This window comes from Vigna angularis, chromosome 2 (genome assembly GCF_016808095.1).
Source record: "Vigna angularis cultivar LongXiaoDou No.4 chromosome 2, ASM1680809v1, whole genome shotgun sequence".
Lineage (NCBI taxonomy): Eukaryota > Viridiplantae > Streptophyta > Magnoliopsida > Fabales > Fabaceae > Vigna > Vigna angularis.
In genome coordinates this window covers 49719049-49736008 of record NC_068971.1, presented here as the reverse complement: position 1 = coordinate 49736008, position 16960 = coordinate 49719049, and the positions used below count along the sequence as shown (strand labels likewise).

General features: G+C 30.7%; 1 protein-coding gene and 1 pseudogene across 3 annotated transcripts; one reads left to right on the top strand and one right to left on the bottom strand.

The window, feature by feature from the left end:
* Positions 1 to 802: 802 nt before the first annotated feature.
* On the bottom strand, positions 803 to 3296 carry LOC128195379 (uncharacterized; annotated as a pseudogene).
* Positions 3297 to 9301: 6005 nt separating this feature from the next.
* On the top strand, positions 9302 to 13288 carry LOC108329772 (ankyrin repeat-containing protein At5g02620). 3 transcript variants are annotated; one of them, XM_052873907.1, is made up of 4 exons: positions 9302 to 9739; positions 9984 to 10575; positions 11046 to 11455; positions 12369 to 13288. In XM_052873907.1, the coding sequence occupies exons 2-4, from the start codon at positions 10227 to 10229 to the stop codon at positions 13254 to 13256; spliced, it is 1647 nt and encodes a 548-aa protein (XP_052729867.1). In that variant the 5' UTR covers positions 9302 to 9739; positions 9984 to 10226; the 3' UTR covers positions 13257 to 13288. The 3 variants fall into 3 exon arrangements, with proteins under 3 accessions (XP_052729867.1, XP_017419629.1, XP_052729868.1); XM_017564140.2 differs by having other exon boundaries at positions 9979 to 10575; XM_052873908.1 differs by lacking the exon at positions 9302 to 9739 and adding an exon at positions 9772 to 9904 and having other exon boundaries at positions 9979 to 10575.
* Positions 13289 to 16960: the final 3672 nt, after the last annotated feature.

The following is a 16960-nucleotide window of genomic DNA, read 5'->3' as shown; positions in this document are numbered from 1 at the left end:
TAAGAAACAAAAACTAACCTTGTTTTTATTAAGAAACAAAAACTAACGTATATTTTATAGATCAAAGGATAGGATCTAATATCCTAATAGTAGAAGTAAGTTAACTCATATATTTATACAATTTCAATTACATATGTCTACGTAGTTAGTGAATTCAAATATATAAAATTACTAATTATATTGTGACAAAAAAAAAGAGACCACATCAAATAATTTTAACAAAAATGTTATTAAACCTTTTAATTTTTATTCAATATTATATTAAAACGTTTGAATTTTTAATACTGTAATAAAACTACCTATATTTCTTAAAAATGTTTTTAGGATGCGAAGATAACTAATTTTATTGCAAGGACTATAGGAAATGATTAAAAAGGTTTGGTAAAAATATTCTATTGGAGAAGGAAGTCCTTGAAAAAATTACTTGAAACGTATTAAAATCTTTATTATATATATATAATTGTTTTTATCAAAACTGTAAAAAGAATTATCAAAATATCAACATACTTCTGAAAATTGTAAAACAAAAAAAATAAACTTAATTTAGTAAAATTGTTTTTCTTGATCTTAAAAAAAATCATCCTAATTCAACATTCCTAGACTTATTTATATAATTTAAATATCTTGATTGATTACCATGCAACTTTTTTTAAGAAAATCTTTCGAAATCCTAATCCAAATTTATGTTTTATGAAAAGATTGCCATTAGACTATAATATATATGGAATAATTTCATATTAAATTATATTTTGTAAACATTGATTTTATATTTAGTTATATGACTCAAAAATTAATTTATATTAACTTATAAAACAAAAACGAAGTGAATACATCCTATCAATTTCAAAATTGAGACTACATACATCGTAGACCCATCTCAAACTTTCCCTCAAACTTCCCAGTGAAGAAGAACAGACAAACCACAAGCGCAGGGAATGAATAGTACACCCTACAAAACATTACTCACCACAAAAATTTACATTGCGCTTCTGTTTGAACCTTCTGCACAGGAAAAGCAACCATTAGCATAAAGCAAGAAATTCTGTAGAATTTTACCACCAACTTCGATCAAACTGTGATGAAATTGTGAAGAACGTTTTGGTGCTTCAAGGCCACAACAGCCATCCACGCGGACCAACAGTGGGATTTAACTAGTTCTTCCAAGGCTTTTTCAGTTGACTACTCTCCGAATGCATCCCATTCTGCAGCTGAATATTTTTTTCTCACTGGTGTCTGGTGTATGATGGACAGGTATGAAGCCTCCTTCTGTGTTTTTGGTGGCGTCCTGGTGAAACCTGGAAGTGTAACTGTTTAGCATGTCAATCAGCACTCATTTCAATGTGTTTTTTATCACTGGGGAGAAAAAAGTTGTCCAAAGATGATACTTCCACAGTAAAAGTAAGGATACGAGAAATCGAGCAAACCTGCTGCAGAAGATTTGCAGGGCGACAAGGTAGGGCTTTTCAGTTGTGGCTGAAAAAGTAGAGAGTCCTCTTTATTTTGCATCTTGTTGTACATGTGTTCATCTTGTGAATCACCAAAAGCTGACGAGTCACGGACCTGGGATCTCCTTCTGCTTTTCTTGGCTGATTTAAATAAAGGCCCACAGAAATTTTACAAAGTAAAATACAAACTGAAAATCAAAGAACATGGTTATCTTGCAAATCTGAGTCTAAATTCCACGTTCATAGAAATTTAGGAGAAAGTAAAATACTATATAACGATAAAAGGTTGTGGATGATAAAATACAACAGTGTATAAAGACGAAAGGTTTTGATAGAAAGTGATGTAAATTCTTTATATAATTAATCTGATATCTATATAGATGTTTGTATCTCCCGTGATCCTCTCCTTGGCAAAGGTACTCTAATGGTAAAAAACAAAAATAGAAACTATAAACACGGTTTAACCTTACTTCCACTACCGTTATTGAAACAACTTGAATCACCGTTGACCAATTTGATATTACACTTTCACACTAAACTGAAACCACTGCCTAATAGTGCTAATTTTATACTAACAAATGAATAATATCTCTTAATATATAAAATGAATTTGTACATACAATTAAGAAATAGGAAAGAAAATCCTCGTCTAAAATTTAAGGAAAGTTGACTAACCTGCGCAAATGACTAAGGAATCTCATCTTATGCATCCTCTCCAACAAGGACACGAGTGATCCACAAAATAATGCCAATGTTCCAATTTATATAGTCGTGTGCTTATCTTAAGCATCAACAACAAAATAGGAATGTTGGTGGAGATAAAATAAATAAACATACCTGAAGAATCATAATCACAGGCAAAATCCTTATAGCCCACTCAACAAATTGAGCAGTGCTTGTGTCCACTGATCCATCTTCAGTCAAGACAAGCTTGTGGACCACCCAGAACCACAACCAGCTCCAACTACTGCAACGAAAGTCAGCAGAAATATTGCCAACTGCTGTTGACATAGCTTAAGTTAAAGGTTGAAAGATCCTCATATTTGACAATTTATACATTGGAAAAATATAACTAACTACCCAACATATAACATCTTCTACATCCAGTGTCTCTTTTATTTTCATTAGTTTTTCTCTTCTGAATGAGAGATAAAAATGAGATCAATATAACTTGAAATTTTAGCAAGAGAAGAGGAATCTTACTTGGAAGAAATGGGAAAAGATTGCATACCATGGGTTCATAAATTTGGACATCTAAGATCAATATACAAAATGATCGAAAATTAATAACGATGTTACTCAAAATACAAGTGATATATATACTTAAATGAAGAAAAACATTGTGGGTTATCATACTATTGTACATTAGGCCATACTCTCTGATAATGTATGTTATTCCAATTGCCATTGCAGTGCAATAATGAAATGCCAATGACTTGCTTATGAAGGACGCCAGGCTCATCAGAATAATGCCCAGCGTTAATGATACAATACGATATGCAAAAAATTCTGCAAAGGGAGTCTGGATGTTACTGTCCTTAAAACGAGATCAACAGAACTTCAAGAAACTGCAACTCATGGTCATTCATAACATACACAACATATACATTAGGATTTATTTTCCGCCTCTTTCTAAAGTACATTTTGAATAGAGGAAAAAAAAAACCATTTCCCCACAAATAAGGTGAAATAAACTTACACATAAGAACACTTACATTCTATGACAGAAACCTCAAAATTTTCCAGTGTGGAACCACTAGTCCTTATGTCTAAGATCTTGTGGTCAAAAGGAAACATTGATCGAGTCCCATAACCCTTTGCAACCTTCTCCCACTGGCTATGCGGGCACATCCCAGCTACAAGAGAGACATTCCTGAACATACAGAAATGTCTTAAATCAATAACACTAATTACTTTTCCAATTCAACTTCGACAGAGGACAAGTAGTTGTAAAGCAAAGTGATAGTCCATGCATGACCAAATGCACAATGCATAAAATGAATGATTGTCATCATGTTCACTCAGTAATACAATAACTACATTCAATCCCACAAATGAAATAAGTATTTGTCATGATATGTGCTCTTCTTTTGCTTTTCTATCTTGTTTTTCGCACATTTTAACTGTACTGGATTGTCTTCTATTAAATGATTAATTCATTACTGAATAGAAGCACGTAATTTTTCTTGTTAATAAAAATTCTGCATATTGACAGCCTAAAGAAATTGGTATAACATCTCATCAATATGTCAAGGAGTTGGCAGAATCTATTAACATAAAGGTTTCACAGGAGATGTTTGATAGCATAGTTCGTGAAGCAGTTGAAGAAATTGGAGTGTCTGCCTCATCCCTTGTAAGTTTAATAATTCCTACTTCAAGATATCAGTGACGACACAATATACATAGTGAACTTCAAAGCCACCTAATATGCTAGCTTTCAGACGAAGCCCCTTGTAGCATGATGAAATGATGATAGTGACATAGCTACATATTTAGCACTAAATGCTTAGTGATATTTCTTCCTCTGGTTTATAATGGGATCTGTTGGAACAAAAATACCTGATATTTTATTCCCAGTAGCTAGTCTATATATGTTACTAACGAAGAGCATTGTTCTCTTGAAGATTTTATGGTTTTGATTATGCTACAAGAAGAAGTTCAAAAATTTGTGTTGCATTTATTTAAAAGTATTTCTGTAGAATAAATTAATAGGAATAATTTTGTTGATGTAAATACTTACAAGTTTTCCATTTTTGAGAAATTTTGCACGTATAATCGATTATTTCGTGTAATAATCGATTATCACGGGTTTAATTAAAGAAGAGTTGTTCGCGCAAATAATCAATTATTTTTCAGGATAATCAATTATCACTTTTTAAAAATTCCATAACGGACACAGATAATTGATTATCACTTATGATAATCGATTATTACTGGCAGTTGGGATATGTCTTTTCAGTTTCTGACCCTGCACGGGCTTATAATAGAGGTTTTCACAACTCTTACAAGATAACTTTTCATTTGACAGTATTAGAGTTGCGCTTAGTATGTCTAAATGTCTAAGGTCAAAGCAGTTCTCTTCAAGTTGATTAAGCAGATACTTCCGTTCGTTTGTCGAAGAAAAATATTTTCTGTTCTTTTAATTACTATTTAAAGTGATTAACGATTGGAAAAAATTAATCACTATTTAAAGTGATTAACGATTGGATGTACAATCTTCTAATTCGAATCAGAAAACAAAATTTGTGTTGATTTTCTTTAGCTCTATTTCTTTAACACTTAAACTTTTTGATAAAAGTCTTAAAAGAAAATCAAGATTTTAAAAATAACTATTAACACGCTTTCCACTCTTTAAAACCCTTTTCGCTGCCCGAGACACTGGTTTCAATAGTCTATTGTTTCTAAATTTAAGGCCTATATTTACAACCATCATTTTTTTTTTAGGCATGACTCTAATTTTTAATCTCAGGTTGAAGTAGAAAACATGACTTCTAGGATGGCGGGCTGTCATCGAGGTGGATTTGCTCTCTATAAACTGATGGTTGACAACAGAAAGATTACTTGATGGAAGTTTGTCGCGCTCACAGTTTTCAAGCATGGTGTTGCAAATTGTACTACATGTCTTAAAAAACATTATCATACAAAATTTTCCTACTATCATTTAATATTCAATAAATGAGAGAAACTGAACTCTTCACACGCCCTTATAATACAAAAAGAACATCATTAAATTTAACAACTAAATAACAATATCTAATAAAAATAACAAGACAGAACATACTTGTTCTGTCTTGCTGCTGTGTTCCCTCCTGGTCAGTTGGTGCTTTTTACATTCATTTCATTATTTCAAAGATTCCATTTCCATCAAGAACATCAACACTAAAATAGTCATAAAACAGATAGTTGATTTTCTTTGGATGCTTTGTGAACCATGTGATGACACTATAGATGTAAGCTTCTTTTTATGAAATTTTGTAAGAGACACCAGAAAAAACTTGCACTACTAAGTAATTAATAGGATTTATATAAGAAATTAAAACATCGTCGTTAACTTAAAATGAGTCTTTTTATTTATATATTATTCATCTGATTTATTTTTATCGATCTTTGAATTTTTAGGTTTTTTCATTTGATTCTTTTTTATGTTTCATTGACTTTTTGTTTAAATGTATGGGTAGTCTTTAAAAATGTATAGTTTTATTAAATTTTATAATCCTTATATTTAACAAAACTAACGTAGTTTTGTTTGTGCTAAAGATTGGACCGTGATTCACGTTTTTATGTTATTGAAATGCAGTTCCCATAGAAATTTGCATTTCAAATGTCAACGTTAATAATTTTTATGTTGAAGTTTTTCAAAGAGAAATCGATGACCGAGAGCAAAAGTGGCTAACTTCATCACTGAAAATGACAGACTATTTGATTCATATAATTAATTATGTAAAAAGGTAAAATTTTAAAACACAAATACTTTCTTTATCTTAGTACAAATTATTTTTTGATAATATTTAGAAACGTTTAATTACATAGTATAATTTGTCAAAGAGTATATTTGATATTTTTGTAGTATTTTTTTTTCAAAATGTATTGTTTTACTTGATAAATTTCATTGAAAAATAAAAACAATCTTATGAAATTACTTAAAAGGAAAAATACATGTGAGAAGGCCGAACAAATCTCAATTTTACCGTATTAGTTTATCAATGCAACCACCAACAATCGCGCACACAAATCAAGTTTTAAATCTCATTGTTAAAAATATTTAAGACTAAAGATTTTAAACTTAGGCCTTTCAGTGACTCGGGAAGATGACAAATTTTTTATTAAAGTTATTTAGTTAGTTTGAGGAGAGAATGAAGAATTCTTCTAATGTTACAACAGAAATAATAAATTATTGGATATTATTATTATTGTAAATTAGTTTTAAAAACATGTAATTCGTGTCATTATATTTTTTCAAAAAAATAATAACTTATAAAATGGTAGTGGATAATTCATAGTATGTACTCTGGATAATTTATATACATTTTTAAGATATTTTTTTATCATTTTATAAGGATAAAATATAAATACGATATGTGTATTCTATAATAGAAAATTTAAATTTACAAAATAAACATTACAAACAACTCAAACAAAAGTCAAAAAGAAAAAAACGTAATAATTCAATATAACTCTATTAGAGCATTAATAGATTTTAATTCACATTCCCGGACCATTGTTAATTAATTTTTTTGGTAATCATGCACCGTTGTTGTTAATATTTTTAGAGATAAATAATAAAAAAAGAAGTGTTACTATGCTTAAAATAAATTATAAAAGAAGACGAAGTAAAATCAAATAACAAGAACTTGAAAAAAAGTAATAAAACTAAAAACTTTAAGGTCTTATATATTTTTGAGATAAAAAAGTTAAATATAATTTAAATATTTTTGAGGTTGAATTCCATCATCCATTAACTTGTCACACTAACCTAATAGTTGAAATTACATTAAGCTCATTTTAGCATGTTATCTAAATTTATATATTTTAAATTCTACTTAATTTTTAAAAAGTTGTGTGATTTATGTAACATTTGGAAAGTATAGTTATATCAATTTTTGTTTAAATTATCTGGTGGTGTCGCAATCAATTTGGTATAAGATGAAAGTGCATGCATCTTGGTTACTTTTGGTTGGAGTGTGTCAAAATCAAAATTAATGACATGACATTAGAAAGCAAAGTTTATCTGTGCGTTTGTAAACTAAAGAGTATATATTGACTGTGAATAAGTTCAGAATATAATATATATATTTATTGTAAATGAACATCCTTTGTTTACATTATTGATCTAGTTTTAAGATAATGTGACACAAAATATTATTATTATTGATTTATTAAGACGCAATTAATGTAACAATGGTTACTGTTAAAAAGTTTAGGTTTGCATTAATGACCATTAAGAGATAAATTAATTGGTCAGATTCCTTTAAACCCTATAAATAAGGGTTTAATTTGGAGGTAAACTCACTTTGACTCATTATTAAATTACTAAAGACCTACAGAGAAAAATTTTGACTTAAGAGTCAGAGTGTCTTCTGCAGGTAATCGGTTACCAAAGCATGGAGTAGAGAGACGTTCGACCGAGACAAGACTTTCAGACAAGCAGTTATCCTTGTCCCATTTTCAACAGAAACACGTATTAAGTTTTTGTAATTAAACATGTTCAGTATATATTATATTACTATCATTAAGAGGTCCGATCGATTAGAAATACGGATTATTATATAATTTAATAAAATATAATTAAATACTAACTAAGACAAGATAAATGGATCATTAGATTTAAATGGAAATCTATCAAAATAAAAATTCACACATAATAAATTATATTATGAATAATAAAATCATTAAGATATTTTATTTACATTATTTTTAGTTACGCATTTAATATGAGATTTGAAACTAACTTAAATTTTGAAATGTTTTCTACTAACACAACCTCCTCCATTAATCTTATAGAGAAAATGAACATTTTGGAGAGAAAATGTTGTAAAAGTTTCTAGAGTTGAAATCTTTATCGGATATCTCTTCCACTTTATAAAAACAATATAAATAAAATATAATATTTAATTTATTATTTTATAAAGTTAAATTAAACTAAAATTAATTTATTAAAATTATATTTTAAAAATGTCTAGAATAATATTTTAAAAATGTCTAGAATAATATGCGATTTGTTGGAGTAGTAATTTTTTTTAATGAAGACTACAAGTATTTTTATAATAAACAAATATTTCATAGATAATAATGTAACCTTCACAATGTTACGTGACTAACCTTTTTTTTGTTCTTATAATTGAATCTAGTCTTAATAGAGTAGCGTATATTTTACTTGGATCACCCATTAATTGTTACATAATCATTTGTTGGTGTTTACTTCAGAAATAAATGAATATAATTATTGACAATGAATTTTACAAGCTTACAGTTTAAAATTTAGAAGAAAAAAAAAGTATTTTAGTTCTCTAACTTTTTTCCATTTAAGTCCAATTTAATCTTTTTAAATATATATTTTTTATTTCATAAAAAAAATAGTTTTTAAGTGAAAAGAACATTTCAGGTTACTATAAATTATTAGGAAAAGTCATCTTTAAAAAGTAATCGAAAAAGGTTATCTTAAAAGATTAATATGAAAAGTTAACATACTATAATATAGCAAACTTTTATGATAGAAACTGAAGAGGGTAACCAAATACGATAGGAAAAATTTAATGATTAAAATTGAGAAAAAAGAGTATTAATGATTAAATTAAAACTCAATTAATTTTTTTTAAAAAGGGTAAAGTAGCACTAATTAATTTGCCAAAATTAAAAACTTTAATAATGATTTGTGGTTTAGACTCCAGTTAATCATTTATGGAACAAATTACACTATGCTTTCTTAAGAATTAAGAATATTATACGCAATTTGTTTCTATTTTATGTAATTAACACAGATTCTTTGTATTCATACAGTAACATTCGAATAAAGAAAGCAATTTTTTATTATGCCGAATATTTTAGACAAACTTTTAAAAAAAATTTATATTAGTTATTTATATTTTTAACTTATTTGTGAATTAATCTTAACTCCTTTAGTTGAATTGATAAAAAAAAAAATTCTTCAGCCAAAGTGAAAAAAAAATAAAAAAAAAATAGATTGTGGTAGCTTATAAGAAGAAGAAAGTGGATAATTTTATTGAGGACACAAATTAGCGATGGAAAAGTCAACTGGGAAAAACTATAGCGCGTGAAGAAAAAGCTCGGTGCACTCGCGGATGTGGGAATTCAAATGCGCGTGGTTCTGTTAATTCCGTTTTCGTTCATTGGACTCTTTCGATTTTGGTCTCGTGCATCTCTTTCACCACATTAGCCACCGCCGTTGTTGTTTGCCACTCTTTTTCCTTTTTAATTCTTCTGTTCTCAACTTTTTTTCCATCAAACAGTTTCATTTTTTTATTCCCATCATTTCATTCATATCATTCGCAACGCTTTCTCCTTCTTCCATCGTCACTACTATGTTAAGTTTAAGCTATCTCTACCTCTGATTTATATTCGTGTAAAGTTGTTGCTTACATGTGACTTTCGTCTCTTATGTCTTAATCATTGCCATCTATTGCCTACGCCTTCTAAATATTCATCTCCTTCAACCCCATCACTTTCTCCATCTTCTTTTTTACTCTGTCTCCAAAGTTGGTTTCTTTACATTACAGCGTGTCCAACCAAAGCTACCCACAAATCTCAATGCTTTCTATGAAGCCCAACACAACCAGGTGAGACTGAGAAGCTTCCTTCACACTCACCCTTGATTATTATTGTTTGTATACTTTTTCTTTCATCAAATTTGCACCTTTTGTATTGTTTCTTATGAAACTGCACTCACCAACTTTCTCTCAAGCATGAAGAAAATGCAATAAGAAAAGGCATAGCTTGATGCTGTGGGTATTTTGTTTGTTTTTTTTTTTTTTAACTTTTTAAGTTTTAACTCAGTTTTTTTTTTCTGGGTGATCAGTGCAGTGATTCTGGAGGCTTGCAGGAGGATAGAAAGTTTCTGATGTTTTGAGTTTTGTTTTTGAGTATTGATTTGGATGATCCTCTCCTTTGAGTTGCTTCAAGGAGAGAGAATTGTTTGGGATGAAAGATGCAAGTGTTGATCTGGGTTTTTGCTGGAAGGAAGAAAAGAAGGTTCTAAATTCTGATATATAGTAGTTGGAGTCAAAACTGAGAGATTGATTAGGGTGGTGTGTGAATCCAAATCCAATGGAGTCACCAACTGTGCAGCCGCAAGCTGTATCAGCAAGCACGCCAAGGAAAAAAATGACAAAACAATTGACAGGTAAAAGGGATGATACCCCTTTGCATTCTGCAGCAAGAGCAGGGAATCTGAGCGTTCTGAAAGACACGGTTAGTGGCACTGAAGGGGGTGAACTTCGTGCTTTGTTGACAAAGCAGAACCATGCTGGAGAAACGGTGCTTTATGTTGCTGCTGAATATGGTTATGTTGATATGGTTAGGGAGATGATTCAATATTATGATCTTGCTGGTGCTGGAATTAAGGCAAGAAATGGTTTTGATGCACTCCACATTGCTGCCAAACAAGGCGATTTAGGTATGCCTTCAATATGACTTTATATGCTTGCTCTTTTGTGGTGTGTGATATTCGGAGGGAATCTCAATTGTGTTTCTTTTGAGATTCCTTGAATATTTTGTCAACGGCTCATCCTGGATTGTAACCCACCTTGTAATCACTACTCGATAGGTGTAAATTTTGGATACCCTTTTGTTCTACAATCTAGGACTATTTAAGCCAACCAATACTAATTCTTAGATGTACCAATGCTAACAATAACTAGGACATTTTTTATGAATCCAAAATCTGAATCAGTTTATTGGATTGCAGTTTAGGCCTCTGGGGTAAAATAACGGGTTGTTTCATTGAATCATTGATTGAGACTCTTTGTATCTGTTATCTAAGAAGAATTTGAATCTCTCTTCTACCTGTGGATGTTGGTCACTTTCGTCTTTTCTCAGTTTTTCTTTATTATTTTCGTACATGGTTAACAATTTTCCCTGTCGCAGATATTGTGAAGATCCTAATGGAGGCTCATTCTGAGTTGTCAATGACAGTGGATCCATCCAACACCACAGCCCTGCACACTGCTGCATTACAAGGGCACATTGAGATTGTAAAATTTCTATTGGAAGCAGGTAGTAGTCTGGCAACTATTGCTAGAAGTAATGGAAAAACGGCTTTGCATTCTGCAGCAAGAAATGGACATGTAGAGGTTGTGGAAGCACTTCTGGAGAAGGAGCCTGCAGTTGCAACGCGGACTGATAAGAAGGGACAGACAGCACTTCACATGGCAGTGAAGGGACAGAATCTTGAGGTGGTGGAGGAGTTGATAAAAGCTGATCCCTCAACAGTAAACATGGTTGATAACAAGGGTAACACGCCATTGCATATAGCAACCAGGAAGGGCAGAGCTCAGGTAAATTAGAAAACATGCCTTTCACAATGAAGCTAATATTTACATAAAAACTTCATATGCAAGGTTATGATTATAAGAAATGGATTGTGATTTAGATCATGCATGTGGATAAATGTGTTCTTTTTTCCCATGTGGTATCCCGCAGTGAGAACAAGAATAGCATTTGGGTTGATAGTGCTCTGTTAGGAATTCATGTTAGCAGTCAACTTGAATGATATTTTCCTGATCACAGAAGTTGTTTCATCCTTTCGTTCTTTTAATTCAAAACGAGTTCATAATGTTTACTACAATTTGAACACGATGGAAGTGATAATCCAGAATAATTGGGTAATCATTCTGCAAAAGTCATCTTGACTCATACTTTTGATACCTATTATGCACTTGTTCCTGGGACAGATGAAAGATGAAGCAAAAGATTTGGCTATCATTTGGTTGAAATTTACTTTATGACTGATGTTATGATATTCACTACACTGTTCAAGTTCAGATCTTTACCTAAGACCTAGGTCTCATGGTAGAATTCTTTTGAAGATTTTGGCCCTTGGCTTCTACTTTCTAAAGGTGTGAAATTATATCTGGTTTTAGCATGCTTGGCCTTCGAAAATAATGAAAGAAATACAAGGGAATTTTGAGAACATGATCTTATTTTCATGCTTAGTTTTTTGAGTTAGTAAGATATTGTCCACTTTGAGCTAAGCTCTCACAGACTTGCTTTTGATACCACTCCAAAAGACCTCTTACTAAAGGATGTATCTTATGTGTATATAAAAACTCATGTGTATTTCATATTTTATCCGATGTGGGACTTTGTTTGTACTCAATAGGAATCAGTCTTGATCCAGAAGAAAGTTAATTTTAATAGTTTTTATTGGATTAATGATAGTGTCTGAACTGTTGATTTCTGTATGTGCAGATTGTTAAGTTGCTTCTTGGACAGACAGGAACAGATTCCTTAGCAGTTAACAAGTCTGGCGAAACTGCACTAGACACTGCTGAAAAAACTGGGAACTCTGAAGTTAAAGACATTCTATTGGAAAACGGTGTTCGAAGTGCCAAAGCCTTAAAGACTCAGCCAGCAACAGCCACAGCCCGTGAGTTGAAACAAACTGTGAGTGACATAAAACATGAAGTCCACGACCAGTTGGAACACACCCGCCAAACCAGAAGAAGTGTTCAAGGCATAGCCAAACGTATCAACAAATTACATGCTGAAGGACTCAACAATGCAATAAACTCCACCACTGTGGTTGCAGTCCTCATTGCCACAGTTGCCTTTGCAGCTATTTTCACAGTCCCTGGCCAATTTGCTGATGATCCAAAAGACATTCCTCCAGGTTCGGGAATGACGATTGGTGAAGCAAACATAGCCCCACAAGCTGCATTTCTCATTTTCTTTGTCTTTGATTCCATTGCCCTCTTCATTTCTCTGGCTGTGGTGGTGGTGCAGACCTCGGTTGTGATCATAGAAAACAAGGCAAAGAAGCAGATGATGGCCATCATTAACAAGCTGATGTGGTTGGCTTGTGTGCTAATTTCTGTGGCCTTCTTAGCACTGTCATTTGTAGTGGTGGGGAAGGATGAGAAGTGGCTTGCAATTGGAGTCACTATCATAGGGACAACTATAATGGCCACAACTTTGGGCACCATGTGTTACTGGGTTATTAGGCATCGCATTGAGGCCTCAAATTTAAGGAGCATTCGGAAATCCTCAATGGGAAGCAGGTCAAGGTCTTTTTCGGTATCAGTTATGTCAGATTCTGAGCTACTAAACAATGAGCACAAGATACTTTATGCCATATAGAATCACTAATAAAGCTTTGGTTGCTCTTTTCATTTACTCTCTTCTTTCCTCAGCTCATGGATTTATATCCAAATACTTCCCTGATTATCTACTCTCTTTCTCCCTTCTCTTACTGCAACACAATTCCCTAAAAACTTCACTTTACTTTTACATGATGATTCCAATTTCTCATAAACATATAACCAGCTTAATATGTGAACCCAGATTTCTTAAATAAGATTCTCGGAGGTGATTAATCAGGTTTTTAACACAAGTTACAAACAATATTTGGTCAACAAATAATTAATCTCTTAAGTTTATATGGCTGATTAATGAATGTTAAGTTATTTATTATTACCCAATATAAAAGTCATGTAAAGTTGTCAGTGTCAAGATAAAAAGAAAACATAATTTTTCTTTCCATTCATTTAACCAGGGGAGACAGTTTTCTGGTGTCTTTATACATTGCAACAAAAAATAAGAAGCAAAACGACAAGATAAAAAAAAAAAAACTGTCCCAATAATTGTCATAGTGGACATGTTTAATTTGTTCTGCTATGTGACAAAATCTATGAAGACATCTAAAAGACTTAAACAATGGTTGGTCAGTGAAATCTATGGTTGTTATTGGTCTAATGAATGCTTTGGAATGTGAAGTTCTTATTTGCTGGAATGAATGAATGACGTGATGAAGACCGTTTAGGTTGAATAAGTTGTATTTTTGTTTCTCTTGTTCAATATTTTTTTCTGCTATCAACACTCTTTTTGTCAGACATTGAAAACAGTTTAACTGAAACGGTTATATTTGAAGAGAATTTGATGGTGAATACAAGATATATGAAAAAACAATTATATAGTATAATTTAATTATAAATTATCGTGTATAAATTTGTTTAACTTTTACCATAACCATTTTAAAATTTATATCAACCATGATTTTTAATTAGTTAAATAATGTATATATTTTTTTATGTAGATAAGATACAACCATTAGACTTTTAATAGTTATATATTGTTAATGTAAAAGTTTTGGAACTTTTAACCAAATAAAATCATAATTAATACACATTTTTAAGGTAATTTTTATTAAAGCCAATAACCTTGTTATCGTGATAATTTTCATTATTTTTTTAGATGAGATGGCAAAAAGATTTATAAATAGTACTTTCTCATCTGAATGAACTTCTTTACTCATCAACTAGTTATGAGTCTGTTCTTTTTTTCAGATGAGACTTTATAAAAAAATAGCTATGTACTTTTAGTAAAACAAATTTTATATTATCAACCGATTATAAATTATAATTGACGTAATTACCATTAAATTTAGCATGCTTATCATAGATGCGATTTGTAATTGAATGAAAATGTAAAATTATTTTACTCTGTAAGTGGATGCTTATTTTCATATAATCAGTTTATTTACCAATTCTAGCTTTTATGGACCTAGCCTATCCATCAGTTTAAAGCCCGTGGACCCTTTTTACCTAGGGTTCTTTCTTCTTGCACATCCCTTTTTCCTTCCTACACCTCCAAAGCATTGACGAAATGACACAATTATCTCTTTCTTCCCCTCCCGTGTCCAACCCCTTCAATGCTCCCGACGAGGACTCCACTGCTACATGCCAAATTGAGGAGGAAATTACAATTTTAAAATTATTAAAAAGTAGTTTCTAGTAGAAACCGTAAATTAAAATGTTGACTAGATGAGTTGTAGTGCTATTTCACCAAATTACAAATACAAAAATAAGAAATTATTAAAAATGTATGATGATCAGAAGTATAGTAAATAATATATGGATTCATAGTATTAAACATTTGTATTTTAGCTTAATATAAGGATATTTTTTTCTAATTTATAATAATTATCTCAAAAATCATATTAGTACGGTTAACCAGTGTTTTTACCATACAAAACCATCAACAATGTCCCTTACTAAACCCAACTACACAAAATCAACATGTATCCATTACTTTTTGAACCAACCATCAATTTATACATTTCATATATACATGTACTCTTCTTTTTTTTTCAACTTGTCTTTCCTGTTTTCCTTGGGATAAAGTGTGGAAGTCTTTAAAATAGTTGTTGTATGGGGCCACATTCATAAGTGGTTTCTCGACATTTTTCTACAACTCATCTAAATAATTCATGCTCTTTTGTTTTCACTTATTCCATACATAGAAAGTGACACATCTTCATGCTCATTCATCTTATTCACCACCAGTCACCATTTTTCCTGTAATTTTGTTGTTCTTCTCAACATATTATTCATGCGGTATACTTTAATTCTTATTAGATCATAAGATTGCTCTTATTATACATGTTAAAATAATTTTTGTGAGAATAAAATCACAAATTATATGATATAGATGTATATGATTGTTTAAATGAAGTATGGAATGTATATATAGGCATGTATAAAATTGAAAAAAAAAAGTATAAAAAGACAAAATAATGAGAATAACTGCATAAGAATATTATACAGTAACCCTTCTTCCTTTTTCAAAAGTCACGAAAAAAAATGTCGCCAATTAAACGAAGGAATAAAAGCCACCCAGAAAAAGCTGGAATGGTCTCTATCATGAAAAGGACAAAAGAGTAAGCAATTACAACGATTAAATATACCATAAAGATAAAATGAAAATAGTTTAAGGTAGTTCAAATTTTGTTTACTAATCACAACATATATAGAAAGTGCATTTAAAATTGAAAAAAGAAAAATAACTCTAAATTATTTAATTGAAAACGTTAAGAGAACAAGTCTCTAAGTTAAATAATCTATTTTTTAGTGTATTGAATTGAAATAGAAGAGATTTAAATAGATGTTTAATCAATATTTACGATTTTATTAAAAATATAAAATTTTAGGAATATATGTTAAAATAAAAAAATAATTAAAAATATTTACGTTTATGAAAATTTTAAAATTCAATTAAAAGGTCAGATATATTTTTTGTCTTCAAATTATTTTTAAAAATTATATTCTATCTCTAAATTATATATATATATATATATATATATATATATATATATATATATATATATATATATATTACTTTATAAAAATATTAAAATTCCGTAAATAATATAATATAACATCTATTTCTTGAGAAGAGTTTTTTACATTAATTTCATAAAATCCATATATACATAATTTAATTTAAAGATTAAAAAAAATTGTAAACGTTGATTAAATTATTTGAACACGTCACTATAAAAATTATAGAAAAAATAAAAAATGTAAGCATGTACTAGATTTTTTTTGATAAAATTTTAATTCAAATTACTTAATTTTATAAGAAAAAAATGGTTAAGAAAATATTGTAATTAAATATAAGATGTGACACAATTATCTTATCTATAGCCCATCTGTCACCCAACATAAGGAATCTTGCGACCCACATGAAGAAAAGTAGCCCATGCTAGCTACCATTTCCTCTATATAACTCTCCATTGCTCCGCCCTCTAAGTTCTACTACAAAGGGTTACCTTAGTTAATTATCCACCATGAAACCTCACGTTTCTGGTGAAACCTGTCTGGCCAAGGACTCTGGAAGATCCGCCGTCGGAGAGAAGCTCCACCAGCTTTCTAAGGCAATCTCCACCGATGCCTCCAACCATCGGAGTAGGCTTCTCAAGCGCAATCAGAGGTTCAGCCTTCAACCAGAAGACCCCATAAGAACCCTAATGTTCTTGGCCTCTTGGAGTCACACATAGACTTTCC

Bases quoted from the DNA above. Each gene is read 5' to 3' on its own strand.
- LOC108329772 (XM_052873907.1), top strand. From the start codon at position 10,227: ATGGAGTCACCAACTGTGCAGCCGCAAGCTGTATCAGCAAGCACGCCA. The intron at 10,576-11,045 runs GTATGCCTTCAA...TCCCTGTCGCAG, and splicing joins TGCCAAACAAGGCGATTTAG to ATATTGTGAAGATCCTAATG. The intron at 11,456-12,368 runs GTAAATTAGAAA...CTGTATGTGCAG, and splicing joins CCAGGAAGGGCAGAGCTCAG to ATTGTTAAGTTGCTTCTTGG.